Genomic DNA, 15912 nt, shown 5'->3' with positions numbered 1-15912 from the left:
AGCAAGGGAATCGGTCCCTCTCTTTCGCATGGAGAGGACGGGGATCGGTTGATTGATTCGCTCTCGACTACTTTCATATCTGCATCATTGCGAATCAACCAGTCGATCCACACACACACACACACACACACACACACACGTACACCGTTCCTTGCCATCAGAGGAAACCCATCGCAAATGAAATCTTGCTTATAAACAGCATGAATAGGTAAAAGACGCTAAGTTCTCAATGAGTGCAAAGCCAAAGGAAAAGGACATCAATCAAGGGTAGAGAAGAGCCGAGTCCGCCGATGATGTCTGGATTGGAGCATCAAATACATAAGACCACGACTTGATGGGAGTGGATGCTAGATTGTCCGGGCCAAACTCCCATCGGACAGATCTGGGGGGAAATCTCGGAACCAAACGAAAATAGCAAAATAAAGTTCTGGGGTCAGCGTGCTTAGGCGATTCCCAGCGGTGGCACCATCCCATGTTCCTCGTGGGCCTCGCTGCCAAGCTGGTAGGACACCTTGAACCGAATTTTCACCGAGTTGCCCTTTCCAACATCAATTCCGTCGATGAGCATCTCCTGTTGGACCCCGTTTTGCTGCTGGGGTGCAATGTCTCGGCCCGATTGCGGCCGAAGCTGTAGCGTGTAGGACTGATCAATTGTCAGCAAACTCATCTAGAAAGTGGGCTATGTTAATAGTGGCAAAGGGCCTACCTTCTCCACAGCGACTTGAAAATGAAGATCTCCAATACGTTGACTGGTTGTGTTTGAGAAGATGGCTACAATGTGAATCTGGCGTGGCTGGTTCGGCACCCGGCGCGCAGCAAAGTCAACGCGGAGCTGGGAGTTGAGGACTTGGATCTTGCCGGTTGATGGAAGTGCATTGCTGGCTGGCAATGCGGATGCAAAATCCCACTCATCATCTTCCACTGGAGCGGCCTGCCGCGCCGGTTGCGGGGACGGACCTGTGCCTCCGACTAGGTCAAGCAATGACGACGAAGCAGGAGCAGTTTGGCTTTGCGCCGGCGGATGGAAGGGACTAGATGTTGCCCGTGGGCTGGCAGAGACGAGCGATGCAAATGGGTCAGCCGCTGGTGGCGGAGTCGCTGTGGACTGAACTTGGGGCGAGACCCCCATGACAGGTGTGGGGGATTGAGAGACAGGTCGCGAACTGTTCATAGAAGCAAGGATATCATAATTGGGTTTGAAGGCTGTTGGCCCCTGCTGCTGAGATTGTGGTGGAACAGGCGGCGTGGAGCTTGCTGACATGGACGGGAAATTCACTTTGATATTGGTCAGGAGGGTGCGTTTTTGGGAAATATTGTGCCACGGTACTTACTAGAAGATCCGAGAGTAATACCACCTCCGGGAGAGGGACCTTGTTCACCTAATGAAAGGCCGAGCAGGTCATTCTCCAAGGAGTTACCACCCTGGGATGGCACCGCCTCGTTACCGTTGGAACTGGGTTCAGGCTCCGGGTCGAAATCAATCAGAGAGAGCTCGTTGTTTGCATTTGTTGAGACTCCGGTCGTGGTGCCCAGTGTACCCTTGGGAATCTGAGATGCAGCAGCCAGATCGCCCTTCTTGACTAGCTTATACCGCTCGATTGTGCGATGTATGCTATCGTTTATTTCCAATAACTTATGGACGGCCTCGGGATCATCTGATTCCTCCTCGCACATTTTCTGGATTTTGGGGTGAGCGCTTTGCAAGGCACCCGCAAGTTCCTAGTAAGAGCATCAGCGGCCAATCAACTAGCAAACAACACGTGTGACGTTTCATCACCTACCTCGAAAACGTCGCCTTCGGGGAGAGCTTCCCCGGGTTGTTGATTCTGCAGCATCTCTTCCAGAATCTTGGCTTTTTGCTGCACCTTAACAACCTCCTCCGCGGCCTTTGCTCGGTAGTCGGTTTTATGCCGATTGTCGAATCCTGCCATAACCTTCATGAGCCGGTTCGCTTCCTGTAGATCGGAGGGAGTGCCTCTCCGAATCAACTCCTGGAGTTTGGCTGATTGTGCTTCCTTCTCTTCCTCTTCCATCTCATCCGCGGAGCGGAGATTCTAGCTAACGTTAATTCGGCTCCAAAAACAATACTATGTGGGGGCCACATACATCACTTGGGTTCAAGACCGCAGCATCTTCTCGGCGGATCTCCGGGAACATATACCCCTTATAAAGCAACAGACGGTGCATGTCCCGGATGAAGCCTAGGTCATCCTTATAGCGCGATGTCTGGCAGATAGTCTGGCGCCACTCCTCGATCGACTCCAAAATGCGGTGCTGGACCCTGGAGGACCGTATGGGTGGCCGCTCGGGGAACCTGCGGACCAATTCATTCAAGAATTCCTTTGTGCCAATCTGTAGATGGAATGGATATCCACAATTCTTGACGGCAATATCGAGTAGCTAGAAACCGTGGTTGTCAGCCTCCCCCGCGCCAGCTGTCATTTGAGCTCCCCACGTACCGCCAACGCCAACAATGCGACATTCTGGTTTCGGGAATTGATAAGATGAACGATATCGAATGCAGCTTCTCGGGGTCTAAGAAATGAATTCATGAGTGTGCGCCATACAACGTGGGTGTTCTCACTCACGCATTGCCTTTCTTGGAGTTGATTAGATCCGAAACCTCGAGGTTCAGGGCCAGGTTTGGCTCGTAATTTTGAGGATCGCAGGCATTTCCTATGGATAATTAAGTATCAGTAAGAATCACCTGTATTACATTCATTTCCAACGCTAGACTCACGAATTGCCCGCTGCAACGGCGAAGCGCCTGGCTCAGCGTAGACACCGAAGCGGTCCCTAGCCGCCATTCGTGCAGATGCAGCCTCCAGGATGACGGTGGACAAGAGACAAGTGAGAAAAGGGTATTAATCAGATAAAGATGGAGGTACTGGGAAGCACAAGGATCCAGAGGAGATGTGTACAGTCGCGGACGGGGATGCGGGCGGAGAACCCGTTTAGCCTGCACGTGTGGCGCTGGTGCTTGGATCTTTTTTTTCCCAATCACTACGTTTACCACCACAGAATACCTGAAGGTACTCCAAGTACGGTATTGTTGAATATTCTCTTTACATCTGTATCCCATCGTTCACCATGGTCCGCCACAAAAAAGACAACTTCGCACGAGGAGGCAAGAAATTCAACAATAGCCCCCGCCCCCGAATGCCCCGCGGTGATGAAGAAGGTGAAGGCGCTACCTCCTCGAGGCCTCCTTATAAGGCTGCCTGCTGGGATATGGGACACTGCGACCCTAAGAGATGCTCAGGAAAGCGACTGATGAAGCTTGGTTTGATGCGGGAGCTTCACATTGGCCAGCGGCACCCCGGCGTGATTGTCTCGTATGTTTCGCAGCGCATTTTCTGGATTTTATTAGCTTGCATACTAACGATTGACTAGTCCAAATGCCAAGCGAATCATCTCTCCCGCAGACAAAGATACAATGGAACAGCACGGTGCAGCCGTGGTGGAATGCTCTTGGGTGAGAGTCAAGGAAGTGCCCTGGTCGCGAATCGGCGGAAAATGTGAACGACTTCGTATGTGATAAGAATTGGACAACGATGAACTGGATTCATGGGGTGCTAACTACCTTGGTATATAGTCCCCTACCTTATCGCCGCCAACACGGTTAACTACGGCAAACCATGGCGCCTGAACTGCGTTGAAGCGCTCGCCGCTTGTTTCGCCATCTGCCGTCGCCTGGAATGGGCGGAAGATCTCCTCAGACATTTCAGCTATGGACCGTCCTTCTTGGAAATCAACAAAGAACTTCTGGCGCGCTATGCCGCATGCGAAACGGAAGAGGATGTAAAGAGGACGGAAGAGGAATGGCTAGCCAAGATCGAACGCGAATACGAAGACAACCGCGTCGATGGAGGCGATGATATCTGGACCAAAGGAAACACCAATCGTTTGCCTGCACGAACTTCAGACGATGAAAGCGGAGATGAAGATGACGAAGATGAGGGCAGCGACGAAGAGGAAGATGAAGATAAGGACCCATTCGCGATTTCCGATGACTCCGAAGATGAAGAGCAAATGGCTGAAATCCGTCGCAAGATTCTCAGTTCTAAATCATTCCAGAATCCGGAAGAAGAAGAAAAGCAGCGTCCAGAGAAAATTTCTCGGCCGGAGGAGCTGTATGTCGACTCAGATGCTGAGTCCGGCTCAGGAGGAAGCGAAGACGAGGCATTCGACAATATCATCAACGCGACGACGGTCACTGACCGCACGGGAATCAAAGCGATTCAGCAGCGGAAAGGAAATGAAACTGTCTCTGCGTCGTTCTCTCGTGCGGAGATTTCTGCCCCGAAGAAATGGTGAACTTGAGGCCTATTGAACATCAATTACTCACATTCGACGGAATCATTTTCTGGGGTATCTAGGGTGTCCCTTTCTTCTTGAAACGCCCACAGACAGCTTTGTTGTGACCACTGCCCTAGCAAGTGCACTCCATTCAATCTGGGTCTGGCATTCTAGTACCCAGTATTGCCACTCACGATCTCGTCATTGGGACGGGGTCATTTTTCACCAAGTTTCTTTTTGGACCAAGCTACCCCTGCAACTATATCCGCTCCTTGGTTATTGAGCTGCAAATATCTATTTGTTATAACTCATTATAACGATATCTGTCTTATTTCGTACTCGACGAAGGTCCAGATGTCTATATGCACCAAAAAGGGAAAAGTACCAGGTACCATCCATGGATGGCACACATCAAATTCACTATTTCTTTTCCAAAGATTGGCTTAGTTCCTAAAATGATAGTTGTGATTCCAAAGGGCATAGTCATAGCCAAATGTGGAATCGGAGCGAGACCAAGGCAAGCGGCAAAATAAGTCCTCCACCTTACAAATAACACGTAACTCAACGGTCACTCACAGGAATACCTTCCAGATATCCATAACTCACATCACTTGTCCACCCACTCAAACTCATACAATAAAGAATTCTCACTAGAGCCACATCTGTCCATGAAACACCCAACGCCAGCGACAGGTCAGCCCGTATCAACAAAATGGACGTGATGGCTATCCTTGGGCTTAAAGTGCAAAGCACAAAGATGACACCCGGCCTCGAGCAGCAGAATCAAAACACGAACCGTTTACTCCTCAGAGAACCCGAACGGAGAGGATCTTCAGTTAACCCGCAGTGCATGGTTAACAATCTTGGACCAAAATGTAATTCCATGCCGCCACGGCATGACGACAAACATGACGACACGCCTAAGGAGTCTCAAGAACAAAATGCACAGCTGAGACATGAGATGATGAAACAGGCGCAGATTATCCTCGACGTCAAGAAGAAACACAAAGAAGCCGTGGGCCAGTTTAAACAGTACTCGGCAAATATCACATACGAACTCGAGGAACAGAAAAAGAAAGTTTCCAACCTCGAGTTCCAAAAAGAAAAGCTCGTTAGTGATCTCGAGCGACAAACAAAAAGGATTTTCGACCTCGAGTGCCAAAATAGAATCCTAGTTCATAGTATCGAGAGACAAACTAAAATAGCATCTACGCTAGAAAAGCGAGATGCAAAGATGAAGGAAGTCTTCGGTAACATTTCCAGCACAATGTTCTCGGAGCTCGAGTACCAAGAAGAACTGATCAACGAGATGACACCAGGCGAAGGGGGATTTTTCCGGCCAAGTCACAGTACCCTAGTGGATCTGGTTGAAATCATTGAACAATGGACAGCAGACGACAAGAATTCAGAGATGATGTTCAATTTTGAAGATGAGCCGCAGTTTGAACAGCTATACACGGAACTGTTGTCTCGATTCAGCGAACAATCATGCCAGCTCAAAATGCAGGCAATGAAGCTCGGTAGACAGAAAGGCATGATTGACGAACAAAGGGGCATTATCTTCGAACTCGAGGCGCAGAAACGAAAGCTTGCTGGCGATCTTGAAGAACAAGATGGAAGAGTGGCTTCCCTGCTTGAATGTTTAGAAAGGAATGGTGTAGAATCCACATTCCTCCGGAACTAGGAGAGGAGAGGAGAGCTAATTGTTTTCATAAAAAGATGTACTTAATGACAATAAAGCTGGCAGTGGTATAAAATAAAACTGAGCAACATCAGTTGAACTGTATTTCATCCCTCGGCTCACCTCACCTTCATATCGAAGGCTCTGGGCTCTCCTTGTGTGAGCTCACTTCACTCTCATGTATATTACTCTGTGGCCAAGCAGAGCCTGTTTGTTCTTCGTCAATGATCCTTCTCTGAAATTTCACGAATCAGATGTTTATTCTCCCTTTTTGCACTAAGTTACAAGTAGGGTCGACAAAGAAACACATTAAAACATTATCCACATCACTCTCAATCCGGAATTCAAATGGCTAGGCAGGTTGCGGAAAGGAATATTTAGATGCTAACCAGCTAACCATTTTCGCATCATATTATGCCCCCAAAGTATATTTCCAAGCTCAATTCCTTCTCACTACTGTTGCTGCCTGCAAAAGCTGACATCATGGTGCCGATGGCATCGCGGGCAATCTACTGCATGGTGTTTGGGCCAGGAATGCGTCAACGAGTGTGAGGAAGTGTGACAGATGAACGGGTTTGCATCCATATAGACCGGACGGGTGGGAGCTCGATTGGGTCGGTACTTCCGGCGGGGGGCGTATCTTAGGGCGTTTCGACTTCGAGATGATGCTGGGGTAGGTAGCATAGATGAAATTGTGGAGGGCATGTTGGAATGAATGTTGGAGGAACCTCGTTGGCTGGTATATGTTAGGATTAGTCTCGCTCTGTAAGTGGATTTACGTGCCACATACCTGTTCATGTCGCCGAATTCAAGTGGAATATGCAATCTGATATATCGGTTTAAGATATCAATCTTGGAAGATGTTTTGGCTTTCTGTTTATCTTGCTAGGGCAGACACAGAAAGACTTTATGGGACGTCCAGGAAACGCAAGACTCGGAGTATGCAAGGGCTAAAATAAGTTCAATTTCTTTCTTTTTTTTTCTTTTTGGAAAGTCATGCAAGGTATCAACGAGATAATTATATCTATGTCTGAGATTTGATCTAAATAAGAAAAAGTCGATAATTGTGGTAGGAAATACAGACGTCAACTTAATCTTGGCTTGAACCATTGCTATTGTGGTATCATTCCACATACAGCATCTATTTAATGGGAAGGACGAAGGACTTTTGGACAGGGATTAGACAGAAGAAAAGGGATATATCAACATAGTTCAACACAAGGGTATTGTTGAAGTACTATGAGTATTGTCAACGCTCGTTGAATGGCATTAATGTTTGCAAACGAACCTTTTTTATTCTAGGCTCTAAAAGAGCTGAAGCTCTGAATATATATATATATATATATATATATTGGTCTAATGTTTACGAATATCGAATTATTCTATGATATTCAAGGCATCATTCACTTATAAAATAACTACTATAAACGCACTAACCCCGCGATGGCGGGGCAAAATCGCCTCCCAGGTCATAGATATCAAGTACACCATTTAGCAATCCTCTGTTACGCGACACCCATTATTTGGGAATACACATGTAGGCAGAATAAAAGGTCAAGATTCTACTATTCTACTGTTCTACTTCTAAGTTGAGTTAGCACACGTGGCGGGTGAAGTTCCAAACTCACCGGGGGACGGAAATCCTTTCCACTTTTCCCACAATTCCCCAACCCACTTTCAACAACCATCCTGGGACTACCCTTGAATCATAGTGCAAATATGCCCGATAAAGACCCCAGCACACCCCGTGTCTTCCTCTACCGACACGGTATGTCCCAGAACGTCAAGTCAATATTCTCTTTTCGTAGTCTAACTAGATTCTAGGGCAGACGGAATGGTCCAAGAACGGACGGTACACCGGAATCACTGAGCTTGAGCTCACCCAAGATGGTGTTAACCAGGTCAATGCATCTGGCAAGATGATTGTCGGATCCGGCAGATTGATTGACCCGGCTAAGCTTGCCCATGTCTATATCAGTCCTCGCAGGCGAGCAATGCAGACCTATGAGATTGCTTTTTCTGATGCCGATAAGCAAGCGCTCAAAGATGCACAGAAGGTCTCTGAGACAGACAGACTGGCCGAGTGGGACTACGGTTTGTATGAAGGTCTGTTGACTAAACAAATCCGGGCCTTGAGAAAGGAGAACGGTCTGGATACCGAGAGCGAGTGGGATATCTGGAGAGACGGCTGCGAGAATGGAGAGTAAGTTGTTTTTTAAAAGAAAAGAAAAGAATCCCTTTTAAACTCGTGTCCAATCGCCTACGATCAAGTATATCTGACCATATCAATACAGGTCTGCGCAAGAGGTGACGGACCGTCTTGATAATCTCATTCAGGAGATTCGTGCGATGCACAAGGACAACATGCACGGAGAGAATCCTTCTGATATTCTGCTGGTTGCACACGGACATTTGCTTCGTGCCTTTACCAAGCGCTGGTTGGGATATCCTATGGAGTTCCCTCTGTCTCTGATGCTCGACCCTGGCGCTGTTGGCGTTCTCAGGTAATTCTCCTTTATCCCACTTTATTAGCCTGGCACTGACATTTTTTTCCAATTTTCAGTTATCAGCACCACAGCATTGATGAGCCTGCTATGTTGGTTGGATACGGATACCCGTTGCAGGAATGATCTGATATGTCTGGATAGTGTACATTTCATACAAGTTAACCGGAGGGTTACTAAATATAGACTGGATACACCGTGATAGCATTTGGTTAAAATTGTACGCTCTTATCCAGAGCAGGTAGAGTATTCATAGCCTAACCGTCAGTCCATTTTTCCCACACAGGAACAAATACATCAAAACATCAGAACCTCCAAAATCTTCTGAAATGCATCGTGACTATGTTCCAGATCACCCGGTTAAAGAAACCAGTTCCTCAAGTCATGAAGTTCATCAGGTTCATCAAAAGCTCAGCCCTACTGCCAAGTCAACTCCCCCCGCAATGTCTCCTGACCTGACCAACTGACAACTCATATGGCCCTGCTCCTGTCACCCACCTAAATGTTTTTTGTGTCTTCACTTCAAATATGACATCGAATACGAGCCTTCAAAGACAGACAAGATCAGGTGGGAATGGAGGCTCTTGGCTGAAGAGCACCGGATGGCACTAATGCTAGATCGTCAACTAACGGGGGCTAGGGGACTAGCTATATGATCGTCTTCTCCCCTGATGAGTTTCATTTATTTCTTTTGCATCTTTGCGCCCTGACATGTGCTTTTTGAGGATTTTCCTCGGGATTGATTCTACTACTATTTTATCAAAGAAAACGCTTCAACCTTGAAACTGGAAGCAAACTCGGCGCCAGTACCATGCCGCACCACAAATCAGACGAGTTGTCGGTCGCTGATGCCAGAAAGGAGGTTCATGAGGTCTCAACTTGCACATCTCCAACACCAACACAGGAAAAACGCGGCTCAGCCTTGATAAACTTCTTCTCTTCTTTTCTTGGTCCTAAAAACCCACTCGCGCACCCAGCAGACCCACGCCAGCACACCGTGTGGCTGCTAGACAATACAGCGTACCAACCGGTAAATGAGGAGACAGACGAGAACCAACTGTGCTGGCATGCCGAAGTAATTGCCTGCATTTTCGAAACCGAAGGCCGGAAAGATATGGGTAACCTCGTCGCCGCGATCGCCGACCATATCGGGCTGGACGGCGAGGTGGGCAGCGACGACGAAGTACGCCGACGCATTGCAGAGCGCATCCAGCCTTTTCTCAACCAGGTCTCACCAGCGCGCACGGTCACGCTGCAGATACCCCTATCTCGGCCGGCACAGTCGCACGGACTCGGCCCGTCCGACCGCGACGGCATCATCAGCCAGACGGTCGATATGGGTGAAGTCGAGGTCTACGATGGGGCCGTTGTGCGACCGCGACTTCAGAATTTCGGCGATGAGGCTGTGTCGATGAGCACTACTTTTGCTGGGCCTGAGGGCTGGCTGGTTATCTCGGATATTGACGATACTATTAAGCATACTATGACGCTTGAGCCGACGGGGATTCTTCGCACGACGTTTGCGGATATCCCTGAGCCTATTACTGGTATGCCGGAGCTTTATAAATATGTTCATTCAGAGCTATTCCCGGCGTGGTTTTATCTCTCCGCGTCGCCGTATAATCTGTACCCTTTCCTGCATGACTTCTTGGATGAACATTACTGCCCGGGGACGCTGGTGCTACGTGATTACTCGTGGATGGGTATCGCGGGGCTTATCAAGTCCTTCACTGAGAAGACGGAGGAGTACAAGGTTGATCGAATGGAGAAGATTCGGGGGTGGTTCCCGCGTCGGAGAGTGCTTTGTATAGGGGATTCGACACAGAAGGATCCGGAGGCTTATGCGGAGATGTATAGTCGGTATCCCGAGTGGATTCATGCTATCATTATTCGTAAGGTTAAGGATGTGGCACATATGGAAGAGAAGAATGAACCGGCGAGGTTTGAGAAGGCGTTTCAGTATGTGCCATCGCATATTTGGACGGTCTTTGAGGATCCGGAGGAGCTGTATAATTTTGTTGATGGACTGGGTATGGAGGACCTGGCTTTGTAGATGTAATAGATCTGTACATATTTAGTTGGATTGGCTATTTTGGACTCTACGCTTTCAGATATCTTCTACCTTTCCCATCATCGTGATATTCAGTGACACGCAGAGATGAGTCCCGGTGATACGGAAGGCAGGCAAACACCAAGGCAAGCAGGTCGAGGGATAAGAGATACACTGTAACTATCAACCCGCTAGACTATAGTCCACCGTACCTTGGAGGTGTAGGGCAAGTCACGATCTATATCACCCAAGTGGGACGCCCATGCCCAGGTCAGCTATACGGGCTACGTAGTCAAACAGACTACACTTACCCTTCGATGTATCTGAACTCTCAATTACAAATGTGGGCATGATATGTGATATAAATCTAGTACGTTGGCTTCTGATTTCACCTTCTATATCCTCCCACTGGTGCCATTAGTTTGATATTGAACCGAATTACCCACCTTTCACGAACCATAGACTCTATATACTATATTTTCATGTAAAATCAATCAGATAGAAATATAAAACAGGATTTCTACTTATTGCAATGGAATTGATCGGGATTGTCAAGTGGCGATGGTGACCCACATACGTCAAGCTTAGGAAATGGCCTCCGATCTATAGACCTGTGATGGCAAAAGAGAAGACCCTACTTCCAAAGCCTCAACTTCCTTACAATTAACCCATTGGAAAGATTCAAACATCTCTAGACTAACAAGATGCATCAAGATCCCAATGACACTATGCAGTCAGATATACCCCCCACGCAACCTATCGTGGAACCAGACCCCAAGCATCCATCCCAGCCCTCAACACGCACCCCAGAAGCCATGGAGCAGACATCCGAGTCCCCTAAACGCACCCCAAAAGCCATGGAGCAGCCAGCTGAGCCCCCCAAGCGCACCTCAGAAGCGACAGGACGAACTTCAGAAGCCATAAAGCCCAGTTCACATCCCGCAAAGCCCACCTCCTCAACGTTGAACGACTCACCCTTCACACCACTGTCGATGCGAGCTCTCTACTACACCCCAGACGGATTAGACAGCGAGACACCCGACGGAATCCCAGAAGGAGAAATCAGCGAAGCCATTTCACCCGACACAAGCACAACCATTATCCGCCAGAAAGGAACAAACCTCGTCTTCGACGCTGGTTTCCCAACCCCACAGCCCTCCGCTCAGCAATACCTGCTGAAGATCACCACAGCCGCCTTTTGTCACGACGAGATCCGTCTCGCCAAACTCCTCAACCCCCCAAACACCACGCCGCAGATTCCACTCCACAGTCTTTGCGGGACAGTCATCAGCACGCCGCGCGAAGATGACGAGCGGGAAGAAGGCCCCAAATTCAAAATTGGAGATATAGTCTTCGGCGTAGTGAGCTATACTCGTGACGGCGGAGCTGCAGACTATGCAATCGCGACCGAGGGCGAACTGGCACTGAAACCAGACAATATCACTGTTGCTGGGGCAGCGGCGCTTGCGTTGCCGGCGTTGACAGCCTGGCAGGCGCTTTTCCGGTATGCTGGGCTTGATCCCGATGTGCCTGGCGGACTGAGCGAGGTGGATGATGAGTTTGGGAACGGTGGGAATAGGGTGGGACGGTGGCTCTGGCAGCGTCAACAACGCCGTGAGTCCGTGCTAGGTAGCAAGGATTATGGCTACGGACACCGCAAAAGCACAGTCTCTGGTAACGGCGGCATGCTGAATAATACTACCAGTAGGACTGGCAGCAGATCTGAGAACGGGCGTTGGGTTTGGCAGTGGAATCGCCCCGGCTCTACACCCAACGGCAATGGCTCTGGCACGACCAGTGGCAATGGTGACGACATTGACAACATCCCTCCTGCTGCTAAAGCAGTCAATCCCAATGTCAATCCTAAGAATGTGCGTCGCGAGAGCCTAATCAGTCTCGTTAGCGGTAATCCCAGTGGTAACAGAACCATGCCTCGCGCTGCCAGCACAATCGACCCTAATCCCAAGAGTACTGTCCGCCGCAATAGTTTGATCGGTCTGATCAAAGGCAACACCGACGCGCCAACCACTCGCGCTGCCAGCACAGTCGATCCATCTAGCGGTGCCGAAGCCAATGGAAATTCGCGCCGCGCCAGCCTGGTCGATCGAGTCACCGGCAACGGTAGCTCTGGACGGCGCAGTAGCCTGCTAGGAAGTATAATTGGTAGCACGAATTCCAATGGCAACGGGAACAAAAAACCGCCCAAGATCCGAGTGCTCGTCACTAACGCCCGTGACAATGATATCGGCCGGATCGCGGTGCAGATCCTGCGAGCTGATTCGCTCTTCCCCAAGCCCGTCCGGCCATGGATCTGTGTAACCTGCACGCAAGTTGAAGCCGAAATTATTGAGAAGGACTGGGAAGTGGACGAGATAGTCATCATCCCGCACCTCCCATCGCCAGAGGAGTGTAATATCGAGAAGGTGTTCCGCACACGCCGCTGGGAGCCCGTTGATATTGTGCTCGACTGTGCCGGCGGCGAAGTATTCCGAGCCGGTCATGCTGCTGGTGTGGTTAAGGACTACGGGGCTGTGTTGACTGTTGTGGATGGCCAAGTTGCGCAACAGTCTCCGCTTGTTCCTGAGAATGATGTGCTGGGTGAGAAGAAGCGTGGAATTAAGAGTCGGTTTGTGCCTGTTAATCCTGATGGGCCGGCTATGGAGCGGATTGCGGAGTTGGTGGAGGAGAGTCTAGTGCGTGGGAGGGAGAATACAATTGTTGATATAGCGCGTGCGGCTGATCTTTTGGCTTCTGGGGCTGCTGGGACGGCGGGGAGTCGGCGTGGTGGGATGGTGGTTGTTAGGGTTAATAACATTGCCAATACTTAGATTGTCATGGTGATGCATTGATTTAATACAGAGATATCACACAAGTACATCACAGGAAGAAGCAATGCCGAGGAAAGCAACCTAGGATTGTATATCAATTTGAAGATATTGGGCCACTTACTTGGTTAGGCCAAAGACCACTTTCACAATGCCACCAAAAGTCAAGTTCAAGAAAAGAAGAAGAATAAAACAAAGGGTGAAGTAAATCAAAGTCAATGAGATATCCCATACAAGCATAAGTTTTGATCCCGACGATTCCATATGAAAAAAAAAAAAAGAATCGAAGCTCTACCCCATCCCACAAGATCGAACTACATGAACAGAAGAAGAAACCGTTTTGTGGCCGAGGAGGTGCAAGGCAAGTGAACCAGAAGACGGGAAAGACGTCGTGAAGAACAAAAGACAAGTGTATTACGCGGTACCTCCGTTAAAGTAAAGAATCAAGTCTGGTAAAAACGCTCAAGCATGCGGCGACAATCTGTTTGTTGGTTAGCATGTAGCACGAATCAAGTGTTTGAAGTATGGGATGCAGCTTACCTCCATCTGAAGCTCTTTATCCTTGTTCCGATTGATCTCCTCATTGACTACTTGAGCCAAGTTGGCTCCAATCGCCTGTGAACCTCCGGCCTTCCGACCAAACGGCCACTGCGAATACTCTGCTAGCAATTCATCCACCTGCGCGAAAGCTCTCTCGCGAGCCTCGTGGCTCATGGTGACCAAAGCGTTCTCGAGGACATTGGCGGCGTATGCGGCACATACCATGCTGATTGAACGAAGGTATCGGTATTCGGCGTCTTCGGGGAGCCATGAGCTAGGAGGAATAATCACAGTACGGTTGCTGCAGATGTTGCGCACCCGTCGGTGGAGCTCGTCTTTCGCGCCGCCATCGGCCACGGGATGCGTCGCCATATCGAAGAGAAGGAAGTTGCGCTTTTCGGTTCGGAGAATACCCTTGTCCACAAGACCCTTGGCCAGTCGTTCCCGGACTTGCTTCAATTGATATCCGATCTTCATCAAATTCCATGTTTCGCCTACAAACAATCCCGATCAGTAAGTACGTCGCAAGCCAAATTTCTGCTGTGGGCTGATCTCACCACTCAGCAGATCAATCCATGAGTTGACGCTCATCTTCTCGCTTGACTTCATCATCTTCAGTGTCTCGTCCAGCAAGACCTCCCCAGTCAATGTATCGTCGATGACTTCGATGATGCGGTCAGCCAGGGGGAAACGTCGTCGCGATGAATCCTTCTGCATGCTTATACGACCGCGGAGCGCTAGTTCAATGACGATACACCCTCGCAGGGCATAGGAGATGTTTTCGTTCCAGAACGACAGATAACCCTGTTGCGGCGCGGGTGCGAGGTCAGCGATCGGAACCACGAATCGAACAAATCGGCCATGAGATAATATCTATAAAGACTCACCTGCTTATCCTTCAGTCCCAGCAGCAAGATATCCTCCATCAGCGTCAATTTGGGTTGTTTGCCCCGTTCCTCGTTTTCGCTGATGTCGCGGGGGTCGAACGCGATCTTGTGGCCATTCTCTGCACTGGTAAACGACGTCTCCGGTCCACGGTTATCCATCGCAGAGCCATTTCGGGAGATTGGCGATGACACTCGGCTGTCATCTTGTTCGTCTGCCCCAGCGACTCGACCGGCGCCTCTGCGGCGAGTCAAGCCCCCGGCTGCTGAGGCCATGAGATCGGGTCGGGTTGGCGTGGGGAATCAAAAAGAGATGGAGAGAGATATGGCCAGATATGACCAAAGGCTTCTGATCTATATGCGGGTGTTGTTTGAATTGTCTGGGGTGGTGAGATGTTGAGACTTGTTTAGACCGAAACTCTGCGGGTGAAGTGGGACTTTCGGTGTCAGGGGAAACCAGTGACCGAGTGGGCTAGCCAAAACGATACAGTATCGGGTATATTGAACTAAACCCGCCTAAATACAAAAGGAATGGGTGATTGCAATGAACGGAGTTGTGAAAGGGTGAAGATCAGAGTAAGTTAGTTCGGTGATGTGGCTCGTTTGAGTATCTGCGGGTGCTTAAAACACCAGTCAAAGGACATTACGATGGTACTCTCCCCGTTATGATCCTTTTGTGGCTCTATTAGTTTTTTTAAAAAAATTGGCAATCTATATGTTGTAGACTACTTGGCATATATATCTATAGTCTCCTACTCAATTACTATATGCTACTGTACTTGGTCTTTTTGTCAATGTTCATTAAAACTAAACATATAGCCACAAAAGCCAACTCTAGAGGCTACATCCATACATTTATGTACAATCATTTAATAATAACTAACTATACAGAGGTAACTATGTAGCTATATATAACTATACTTACCTAGGCTCAATGGACCATTAAGCTGAAAACATTTGAACATACTCTGTACACCAAAAATGTCCAGACGCATTTGGTGACTATCACCACGTGGTAGCAATACTGCTTCAAACTTGCATAAATTGCACTCAAATGATATACACGATATAGGAAAGAAAAGCCACTGGCATGTATTCAGCATACAAAATAGCATGTCAATTGAGTGTC

General features: G+C 48.8%; 7 protein-coding genes across 7 annotated transcripts; 5 read left to right on the top strand and 2 right to left on the bottom strand.

The window, feature by feature from the left end:
* Positions 1-442: 442 nt before the first annotated feature.
* Positions 443-2807, bottom strand: N7516_004533 (VHS domain protein; the record flags this gene model as incomplete). Its single annotated transcript, XM_057217253.1, has 8 exons — positions 443-643; positions 707-1275; positions 1332-1719; positions 1782-2054; positions 2107-2400; positions 2460-2535; positions 2589-2676; positions 2741-2807. 8 exons carry the CDS (start codon positions 2805-2807, stop codon positions 443-445), a joined length of 1956 nt encoding a protein of 651 aa, XP_057079136.1.
* Positions 2808-3090: 283 nt separating this feature from the next.
* On the top strand, positions 3091-4317 carry N7516_004532 (ribosome biogenesis TSR3 family protein; the record flags this gene model as incomplete). Its single annotated transcript, XM_057217252.1, has 3 exons — positions 3091-3335; positions 3394-3530; positions 3596-4317. The coding sequence occupies 3 exons, from the start codon at positions 3091-3093 to the stop codon at positions 4315-4317; spliced, it is 1104 nt and encodes a 367-aa protein (XP_057079135.1).
* Positions 4318-5011: 694 nt separating this feature from the next.
* N7516_004531 (uncharacterized protein) lies at positions 5012-5983 on the top strand (the record flags this gene model as incomplete). The annotated part of the gene is made up of 1 exon (XM_057217251.1): positions 5012-5983. The coding sequence occupies one exon, from the start codon at positions 5012-5014 to the stop codon at positions 5981-5983; it is 972 nt and encodes a 323-aa protein (XP_057079134.1).
* A 1716-nt stretch (positions 5984-7699) lies between these two features.
* On the top strand, positions 7700-8610 carry N7516_004530 (uncharacterized protein; the record flags this gene model as incomplete). The annotated part of the gene is made up of 4 exons (XM_057217250.1): positions 7700-7748; positions 7805-8183; positions 8275-8484; positions 8544-8610. The coding sequence occupies 4 exons, from the start codon at positions 7700-7702 to the stop codon at positions 8608-8610; spliced, it is 705 nt and encodes a 234-aa protein (XP_057079133.1).
* Positions 8611-9295: 685 nt separating this feature from the next.
* Positions 9296-10537, top strand: N7516_004529 (phosphatidate phosphatase App1 family protein; the record flags this gene model as incomplete). The annotated part of the gene is made up of 1 exon (XM_057217249.1): positions 9296-10537. One exon carries the CDS (start codon positions 9296-9298, stop codon positions 10535-10537), a length of 1242 nt encoding a protein of 413 aa, XP_057079132.1.
* Positions 10538-11238: 701 nt separating this feature from the next.
* On the top strand, positions 11239-13362 carry N7516_004528 (uncharacterized protein; the record flags this gene model as incomplete). The annotated part of the gene is made up of 1 exon (XM_057217248.1): positions 11239-13362. One exon carries the CDS (start codon positions 11239-11241, stop codon positions 13360-13362), a length of 2124 nt encoding a protein of 707 aa, XP_057079131.1.
* Positions 13363-13789: 427 nt separating this feature from the next.
* N7516_004527 (GOLPH3/VPS74 family protein) lies at positions 13790-15059 on the bottom strand (the record flags this gene model as incomplete). The annotated part of the gene is made up of 4 exons (XM_057217247.1): positions 13790-13840; positions 13900-14393; positions 14457-14703; positions 14787-15059. 4 exons carry the CDS (start codon positions 15057-15059, stop codon positions 13790-13792), a joined length of 1065 nt encoding a protein of 354 aa, XP_057079130.1.
* Between the last annotated feature and the right edge of the window lie 853 nt (positions 15060-15912).

Source organism: Penicillium verrucosum (assembly GCF_028828655.1).
Source record: "Penicillium verrucosum strain IBT 35672 chromosome Unknown utg000001l_segment0_segment0, whole genome shotgun sequence".
Classification (NCBI taxonomy): domain Eukaryota; kingdom Fungi; phylum Ascomycota; class Eurotiomycetes; order Eurotiales; family Aspergillaceae; genus Penicillium; species Penicillium verrucosum.
Note: the sequence above shows the minus strand (reverse complement) of the source record. Positions and strands in the feature narration are given on the sequence as shown.